Source organism: Mirounga leonina, unplaced genomic scaffold (assembly GCF_011800145.1).
Source record: "Mirounga leonina isolate KUSES-001 unplaced genomic scaffold, KU_Mleo_1.0 Mir_488, whole genome shotgun sequence".
In the NCBI taxonomy this organism is placed as follows: Eukaryota; Metazoa; Chordata; class Mammalia; order Carnivora; family Phocidae; genus Mirounga; species Mirounga leonina.
The window spans coordinates 3,545,316-3,555,106 of NW_023270777.1; the positions used below are offsets into that span (position 1 = coordinate 3,545,316).

The following is a 9,791-nucleotide window of genomic DNA, read 5'->3' on the forward strand; positions in this document are numbered from 1 at the left end:
TGGGGTCCAGCAGTGGACATGGGGGAAGCTGGGGACAGTCTCTCCTGTGGTCCTGCAGCAGGCTGGGGGGAGGCTGGGGACCGTCCCTCCCTTGCCGCGGCCTCACGTCTCTCCCTGCCTCCCGCAGCCTGTAACTGCAACCTGCATGCCCGGCGCTGCCGCTTCAACATGGAGCTGTACAAGCTGTCGGGGCGCAAGAGCGGGGGAGTCTGTCTCAACTGCCGCCACAACACGGCGGGCCGCCACTGCCATTACTGCAAGGAGGGCTACTACCGCGACATGGGCAAGCCCGTCACCCACCGCAAGGCCTGCAAAGGTAGGCAGGGGCGGGGCCCCGCGAACCCCGTCCTCCTGTCCTCCCCTCTGTGCTCCCGCTTTGCCTTGCGTCCCCATGCACCCGGCCTTGACCGGCACCGCACGGCCGCCCCGGTGTGTGGGGGCATAAGCCGAAACAAAGGGGCGATGGAGCCCCGGCCTCAAGGAGAAGAAAGGCCAAGGCGTGATCCGTGCGCGCGTGCGGGGCCCCCGCCCCCGGCCGGCTGCTCTCCGCATGCACAGGTGTGCTGGATACCCCAGGGCGGGGGTCATGTTCACCGGGCTTACCGGCGGCACAAAGGGCCCTCTCTTACCCAGACCACGCAGACCTATTTCTCTGGATGTGTGCGCGCCCCCCGCCCCCGCCCCGTCCCCCCGCCCCCGGCACTCACAAAGACTCGCACGGTCACGGTCCCGGTGAGGTCGGCGGCTCTGGGGGCAGGGTCTCAGAAGGAACATTTAATCCACCTGCACAGAGCTCTCCTTCTGAGGACAAAAAAAAAAAAAAAAAATTAAAGGGAGACCGGAGACTCGTTTCGTTTGCTGGAGCGAGCACGAATGTTTTCACTTTTCCGCTGCTGTGTTTCCCCCGCTCCCCTCACAAAAATGAAGCGATGGTCAGGTGACTCAGAGGAGCTGTTGAAATGCCAGGCAACTCAGTGCTGCTGTGGGGGGGAGACCTGGGGGCCTCCCACCCCACATTTGCTTTTGGGAATTCCAGGAACCGGGGCTGTCCGTGTCTAAACCTTGAGGCCTAGAGGCAGGGCTTGCCGTTAGCATGGCTCCCCAAGAAGATTTCTCTGCGAGGGCTCCTGGGGCCACCATCCAGCATGATCGGGGTCCTGACACAGACCCGTGTAGACCCTGACACGGGCAAGACCCAGGCCTTGTCAGGCTCAGGCTCAGATGAGGAGCTGCAGTCCAGAGACCGGTCGGTGGGCACTGCCTAGCCTTTGGATGAAGCCAGAGTATCTTCTTATCAGGAAATCTGCAAGATGTCGGGCACTCGTGGGTACCACCGCCTACAGGACTCGTGGGGCTCAGTGCAAAATGAAAACACGGGCCTTCTTGCTCAGAAATTGCTAAGAATTTTTAAATGGCAGCAAGCAGGGGCGCCTGGGTGGCTCAGTTGGTTAAGCGACTGCCTTCGTTCGGCTCAGGTCATGATCCCGGAGTCCCGGGATTGAGTCCTGCATCGGGCTCCCTGCTCAGCAGGAAGTCTGCTTCTCCCTCTGACCCTCCTCCCTCTCATGCTCTCTGTCTCTCATTCTCTCTCTCGCAAATAAATAAAATCTTAAAAAAAAAAAAAACTATAAATGGCAGCAAGCAGAGCTTCCACCAAGCGCCTGCCCTTCCGAGCATCGGGCCCATGAAGCCGGCCCTGCTGGTGGAGAATACTTTTCTCCAGAACGAAACAGGTTCCCAGCCTGTCTCCTCTGGGAGGAATCCCTTCGGTGCCACAGGAACAGGGATGAATCGGGTGGTTCCCCAGACACAAACAGAGCTGTCCTCCCAGATCTGTGGACTTAAGGCTGCCTCTGGTGGTTGTCGAGAGAAGTTTACTCCTAAAGGTAGCCCGGGCGATTTCCACATCCCAAACCAGAGAATCAAGGTGAGACTCCCCCAGGGAGACTTGGAGCAGGAACCGACCAACCGATCTCAAGGTGGCCTGAGCCAAGGGACCCAGAAACGCCTCTGGTGGCAGGAAGGCATGAGCAGGAGCATGACTGGGGAGAGAGAGAGGGCTTTGGGTTTTCAGAGACCGTACTTGGAAAGTATCCAGCCCCTTCTTCGCCTGTTGTCTTCCCTTTACAGAGAAATCAAAGCCAAGGAGTTGCAAACAACGGGTTGCACATAGCTTTCTTGGGGATTTGGCAAGGGAATTTTAATTAGCAGGGGCCACTCAGGTGGGCAGCCCTGTGTCCATGGTTGAGGGGGTCTCGGCTGGGCGTGGAAGGGCAGTGGTCATGCGCCGTCACAGCAGGAAAGGCACGTCCCCTGGAGAGGCTGGAGGGAGCAGAGCCTGGTCCTCTTGCCCTTTGCCTCCCCTCCCTCTCCTCTGTTGTATGCAGAATGACGCAAGAGCCACCTGTGGCCTCTCCTGGCTCAGGCTGAGATGTCAGGAAGCCACCGGGTCCTAGGAACCTGCAGATTGTCCTCTGGGGCTTTCCCACTCTGCTGGTTTCCAGGCGGGACAGGCGCAGGCAGACGAGGGTGTGCCCCTGCCTTCTTACTTCAAACCCTGTGGCTGGCCTTGGTGGCTCTGTCGTCCCTCGGAGCCTTGGACAGCAGCTGCCCCCAGCCTTGGTGGGACCCTGAGGGAAGGGCCCGAGGAAGAGAGAAATGTGAGGACAGATTCTGCGTGGAAGGATGCCTGCGTGCCCTGCCAGGGAAACATGGCAGGTGGGGGCGGGCCTCGGCGGTACCTCCTGCCTGGCGGGGAAGGACAGGGCCTCAAGGATCCTACCACCTGATTGGCGAGGAAAGACCCTACCTGGCGGGTCCTGCGTCCTGATTGGCGAGGAAAGACCCTACCTGGCGGGTCCTGCGTCCTGATTGGCGAGGAAAGACAGTGCCTGAACGATCTGTTCTCTCATTGGTGAGCAAGAGGAACGTGACCTGAACGGTCCTGCCTTCGGTGCAGAAGGTTCTAGATCTTTCCCCTGTGCTCTCTTTTTTTCTGGTGTCAAACCCCTCGGGGCGAGTGGGAACTCTGAATCCTCTGTTTCCCCATGGGACATTTCCCACCAAATGGAGACCCTGAGATGTTGGGGGGCAGGGGGAGACCACCTGTAGGAGGTCAGACGCCAGCAGAGAGGGCTGTATACCCTTGAGGTCTTCAGATGGGAGTCTCTCTGTCCCCACCCCACCCCCACGGAGTCCGTCCGTTTGCCTTGTCTTCAGGGTGGGTCTGTTTCAGGAAACATCTCCTTTGCTGGAAGCATTTGGCCCCAGCATTTTGATCTCTGGTGGGTTGCGCTCAGAGGCTTCTGCAGTCCCCTAGGCATGCAGCCACCCCAGGCCCCGGCCTCCTGGGGCTGACCTCGGGAGAGCCCCATTGTAGCCTTCGGTTATGTCCTTCTTTGCTCTGTTTCAGAGACATTTCACTGGGGAACTGGGACAACTGGCAGAGGATCTTGACTCAAGTTGGCAGTTGACCTGAGGGTGCTTGGGAATGGCCACTGGGGCCCTCTTTACCCTTGACTTCCCAGGGCCTGGGGAGGAGCCCCAGGCAGGGGGCTGAGGCCACCCAGGCCCTGCTGGCGATTGGCTGGGCTCCCGACCTTGCTCAATTTAGAGCAGGGGTGGACCCAGACAAGAACAGCTTGGAGCAAGGGCATCGGATTCCAAACGTTATTGGGGAAGTTTCATAGCAACAAATTCGTTGGGTTCTTTCTCCCCTCCCCTGGTTTAGAACCAACCCGGGGCTGGCCGGGCTGGTGCATACAAAGGGCTGTAATAAACGTGCCCGGGGACGCAGGCGGCTGCAGCCCGCGCCTATTCAGCGCGATTTCCCAGCACTGGGAAGGCCTCATTATGGCGCGGGCTGTTGTCCTATACAAAGTCCGATGAGATGAATCTCTCCCTTTTCTCCGCAGAATGGTTGGTGAGCGATACTCGTCCTGGAATCTGTCAAAAGATAGGCGGTTTTGTTTACCATTTGTCTTCTTTATGGACTCGGGGGCTCTTTTTCTCTTTGGGGCCCGCGAAGAAGATGGTGCTATTTGATCATTCCAGCCATGTCTCTATCTGAACGATATTAATTTATCATCTTCCCAAACCATCTGTGATGGATAAAGACATTCCGGGAGTCTCCCGTGAACCGAATCGCGATGAGAGTTAAGAAATTAACCGCTGCATCCGGCACCCCCACCCCTTCAAGGCCACGGTCAGCATGGCCGAAATGCAGGCCGCCAAGAAGGTGTCTGGGTGCTCGGAAGATGCAGGCGGTGGCCGGCAGAGGCAGGCACTGGTCCTGGCTGTCTTGGCCAGTGCACGCCCGAGGCTCCCAGCCACCCCCTGTTTCTTCCAGCAGCTCTGTCAGAGCTCAGGGAGGAAGTGGACACCTCAGGGCGCCCCCTCGGGCCCCCTGACCACTGTGTGGGGCTCCCCGTGTCTTTCTCCACCTCGATTCTCGACCTTCACTAAAGGGCATCCTCGGTCTATTTCTCTCTAACCGGTTCTCGCCCTTGGCTGCCCTTGGGAATCTCCTGGAGATTTGAAAAGCTGACACCCCCAAGAGATTCCGTTTCAATGAATGAGTCCAGATGAGACCCCAGCACTTGGGGAATAAGGAGTGCAGGTGATGAGGAGGGGGGGCGGGGGGGATTTATTGTCAATGAATTTAAATGTTTTTTTAAGGCTCTCTTGATGGAAATTGGGTGGGACGGGATTGTTTAAAAATTTTTTTCTTTTTAAGGTTTTATTTATTTATTTGGCAGTGAGAAAGGGAACACAAGCAGGGGGAGTGGGAGAGGGAGAAGCAGGCTTCCCGCTGAGCAGAGAGCTGGACATGGGGCTCGATCCCAGGACCTGGGGGGATCATGACCTAAGCCGGAGGCAGACACTTAACGACTGAGCCACCCAGGCGCCCCTGTTTAAATTTTTTTTTTTTTAATTATATTTTGCCGGCTGGGAGCTTAACTGGTGCATCCTGATGATCTCGTGTCCAGAGGAAGGCATAGGATTGAATGGTTATCACAGCTAGATTGTGTGTGTGTGTGTGTGTGTGCGTGCACGCACATGCTTGCATGCGTGCAAGCTAGATTGGATCATTTGAGGGTTTATTTTTTTTTAATTTTTGAAGTTCCTTTTAATTCCAATGTTATTTTTTTAATTTAAATTCAATTAGCCAACATATAGTACGTCATTAATTTCAGATGTAGAGTTCAGTAATCCATCAGTTGTTTATAAAACCCAGTGCTTGGGGCGCCTGGATGGCTCAGTCAATTAGGCATCTGCCTTTGGCTCAGGTCATGATCCCAGGGTCCTGGGATCGAGCCCCGCATTGGGCTCCCTGCTCCGTGGGGAGCCTGCTTCTCCTTCTCCCTCTGCTTGCCGCTCCCCGTGCTTGTGCTTGCTCTCTTTCTGTCAAATAAATAAAACCTTTTTTTTTAAAAAAAAGCCAAACCCAGTGCTCATCACATCACGTGCCCTCCTTAGTGCCCATCACCCAGTTACCCCATCCCCCCCCCCCGCTCCAGCAATCCTCAGTTTGTTTCCTAGAGTTAAGAGTTTCTCATGGTTTGTCTCCCTCTCATTTGAGGGTTTAGTCACACCGCAGCTAGGAACCTGGGATCCCACACTGCTTCCTGACTCTAAGATGATGTCCAAGGAGCCTACTAAAGCCTAAAAACCTCAGGAGTGCCCTTTGTTCTGTGGGTCCCATGTGACATTTACTTCTGGTCTGTGATCATGTTGGGAGTGCAGGGAAAAGCATGGCCATCTTAGGGAGGAAGGCACTCAGTGGCTGCATCAGCTCCCAGCTTAGAGGGTAGAGCCCACAACACAAGGAGTGGGCTCTGTCAGGGGGCCGATCTGGCCCAGCACTCACGGGGGAGAGGGAAAGTCGGAAGGAGAGGAAATTCCCCCACGGAAGAGCCAGCTCCATCTGTGGTCTCCGTTGCCACATCCTTCCCCTGCTCCCTGGGGACTGTGGGGGTCACAGACCCCGATCTCCGGATTTGGCTCCAGGTTCAAAGCCTGTGGAGCATCAGGCAAGTCATGTGACCTCGCTAGACCTCAGTATCCTCATCTGTGAAATCGTGTTCAGATTTATGGTCTCTGAGTCCCGGCCAGCTTCCACATTCCACGTCCTGCGTGCTCTTTTTAAATCTTCAGAATTTTACGGGTCCCTGATAACAACGGGACAATGTCCTGTGTCGGTGAAGTTTGTGACCCTGGAGCTTGGAAGAGTGGGCAGAGCCGGGAAATTGGGTGCAGGTGACGTTGTTCTGGGGTCTTTACAAGTCAAGAGAGTCCCCTGCTCCCATGACCCACACATGTGCCCTGCTTCTAAAACGGGGTCTTTCAGGCTCAGCTCTGTGTCTCATTTCCCTGGCACCCCAGCCAGTTGCCTCTCCCCACCCCCCAGGTGTCACCCACTCTCAACCCGTTTCCACACGGACATTCCTGGGGGGTCTCCAGGGCCCTCCTCTTGAGCAGAAAAGCCCTCGGATCTCTGAGCTGCCCCTAGTTAATGGAGGGCATTTTACTTGGGGGTGTCGAGTACATGAGATGGTGTAGAAGAGGTCCCAGGTACACAGGGCATGCACTCCATACCTGTTAGCGTTTAGGATTCTTTGTCCAAGTAGAAGATCCAGTAACCAGAGCCCCCTGCCATTGGCCGCATGTGCACGGAGCAGAGACTGGTTGCCTTAGTTCCTTCAGTGAGTGGTGGCACGTGGGGGAACCGGCCCCTGTCACTGGAAGGGCTCAGCCCCGGTGTTTGCCCTAATGTTGTTGCACACTCTCCATAAAGGGTTTATCGCCAAAGGATTTTGCTTTGGGAGCAAAAATGACACACGAGTTGAACAGCAGAGATGAGTGCCCAGCAGCTGCTTGTGGAAACGCTGAGTGGAGAGGTGGGGACGGGCTGTGTGCATGCAAAAGTACATCTAAAGGGGTGCCTGGGTGGCTCAGTCGTGTAAGCGTCTGCCTTCGGCTCAGGTCATGATCCCAGAGTTCTGGGATCGAGCCCCTCATTGGGCTCCCTGCTCAGCGGGAAGCCTGCTTCTCCCTCTCCCCCTGCTTGTGTTCCCTCTCTCACTGTGTCTCTCTCTGTCAAATAAATAAAATCTTAAAAAAAAAAAAAGTACATCTAAAAGTGCCACTAAGAAAGGTCCGGCAGCCTCCCAGGAGCTCCTGACCGGCCTGGGGCGGGGAGAGGGATGCAAGTTCCAAGCTGGTCCCCACTGCCCTGGTACACGGGACCCAGGTGCTCTGGTGCCTCCCCACTGTGGTGCTGTCCGGCCCCTGCTCACCTGCCCCGAGCCTGCGCGTGTAGACACACACACACACACACACACACACACACACACACACTGTCTCTCCCCATCTCAGTCTCTCTCTGGGAACCATCTGTAGGACCCATGCCTTTCGCCTCAGCTGTAAATCAGGTGCAGGAAGGCTATGGTTAACTAGATCACGGAGGGTCAAATAACCCAGCTTGGGATTACGGGGCTCCCCTCCCCTTCTACTTCCTGCTGTCTGCACCTTGATCTGAAGGTGGCAGGGGAGAGGCGAGGTAGTGCAACTTGAAACATTTATTCTTTTGTGCCTTGTTAGCAACTGCTGGGAGAAAGGAAAGCATAGCTGCGGAGGAGGTGGACACAGACAGACAGCTGAGATGCGGTTTGTGCATAATTTACGGAAGTAAATTATCCTCGCTCCCTCGGGAGCATGCAGAATTTAGGAGTGGGGAGTGTTCCGCATGGAGGTTGCTGATGATCTAGGATGTGAGGGGATTATCTTTCCTGCTGCCCCACTTCTTCCCTCCAGGGAGGGGATTTGGCCTGAGTTTGTGCACTGACTGCCCAAGTGATCATTTAGCACCTGCTGCATGCAGGAGAGGGGTGGTTACAGTGGTGACCAAGGCAGACAGGCTCCCTTGGAGCTCACTTCCTGGAGGGAGGTCGATGGTAAACAAAGGAGAAAAAGTAACTAGAAGATTATATGGACTGTGAGTCACGTAGAGGAAATACACAGGGTGGTAGGAGAGTGTGACGTGGCAGGTGGGGAGCCGCTCTGCTAGGTGGCCAGGGATGACCTCTCTGAGGACAGAACATTTGAGGCGACACCTGTGATGTGAGGAGCAAGAGGAAGCTGAGGAATGTGCAGTACCAGCATCCGGAAGCAGGAAAGGGAGCTGAGGCAGGGGCAGGGCCAGCTCCTGGGAGCGTGGACAGGAGGAGGATCCCATTCCAACAGCAGTGGAAGTCATGGTTGGGGGGGGGCAGTCAGGAGAGGAGAGACTTGAGTGATGCATCTGGCTTACTTTTTAAGATGCTCCTTCTATGAGACGTGCCACAGAGGGGAGAAAATGTTTGCATATCACATACCCAACAAAGGACGTGATTCACAATATGTAAAGAACTCTCAAAACTCAACAATAAGAAAACAGACTACTCAGTTAGAAATGGGCGACATACTTGAACAGGTACTTACCAAAGATGCACAGATGGCAATTTAATATATGAACCATCATTAGTCACTAGAGAAATACAGATTAAAACCATGAGATATCATTGCACACCTATTAGAATGTCAAAAATACAAAGTACTGACAATTCCAAGCATCGGTGAGGATGTGTAATAACTAGACCACTCATACACCACTGGTGGGAATTCAAAATGGCACAGCCATTCTGGAAAACCGTTTTGCAGTTTCTTATAAAATTAAACATAGATCTGCCATAAAAACCTTGTAGTCTGTGTACCAGGGAGCACTACTGGGCAATGAAAATGAAAGACCGATTAATTGACACAGCAGCCTGGACACATCTCAGATGTATTTGGCTGAGTAAAGGAGGCCAGTCCCAAAGACTCCGTATGGTACATCCATACATCGTACATACCGTACAGTCCCAGAATACGACGTTCTGAGAAGGTGAAGCTAGAGGGACAGAATAGATCCGTGGTCACCAGGAGTTGGGGTGGGGGTGCTGACCACAGAGGAACACAAGGGACTTCTTGGGAGAGTTGGAATGTTTTATATCCTGATTGGGGTGGTGGTTACAGGAATCTACATGTGCGATAAAACCCATAGAACTGTACAGCAAAAAAGGTGATGTTGCTCCATGCAAATGAAATGATGATGATGATGATGATGATGATGATGGTTAGAAGCTTCTTCCATAGGGCTCTCTGACACCATGTCTTTGGACCTTTTATTCCCCATCTCCCGTTACTCACAGCTCTGAGTTCACTTGACGACCAGTCCCCCTCGGGTCAGTCCCCCTCCGCTCCTCCTCCTGCCTGGCTTCCCTGAGCCCCACCCTGCCGGTCTGCCACCTTGCATCAGCTCCCCTCCATTCGGGAACACCCCAGCAGCCTTGGCCAGCTTCCAAGTTTCTCTTCTTGGTGGCCAGTCCTCCTCACCCCGTTTTGGGGAGTAGAGAAAAATCAGGTTCTTGGACACCCCTTAGTGCCCAACATTTGTCCTCTCCCAGCACCACCTCTGGGTGAGGGGGTTCCCACCGGGCTTCCCCCTAGAGGCCGGACACACATACGAGAGACATGGGAACCCTTCGGATCTGAACCTGATTTTCTCTGAAGACACTGACCCTTTCTTTCTTTATGTGCTACTCTCACCTGCACTGAGCATGCTCCAGTCCTCCTCCTGACGGTCCTCCCTTCTTCCCTCTTCCTCCTTCCTCCTCCCTCCACTGCCTCCGCCCCCCTCCTCATCTCTCCCCCTCCTCCTCCTCACTTCTCACTCTTCCTCCCTCCTCCTCCTCCCCTTCCTCCTCTTTCCT

At 54.8% G+C, this 9,791-nt stretch overlaps 1 protein-coding gene across 2 annotated transcripts in view; it reads left to right on the forward strand.

Annotated features, from left to right (window-relative positions):
* The window catches only part of NTN1 (netrin 1), a 154,913-nt gene that overhangs the window by 94,766 nt on the left and 50,356 nt on the right, over positions 1-9,791 (forward strand). For both annotated transcript variants that reach the window (XM_034989591.1, XM_034989592.1), the window contains exon 3: positions 128-316. In XM_034989591.1, the coding sequence (XP_034845482.1) occupies positions 128-316 (189 nt within the window). The remainder of the gene's footprint in view (positions 1-127; positions 317-9,791) is intronic.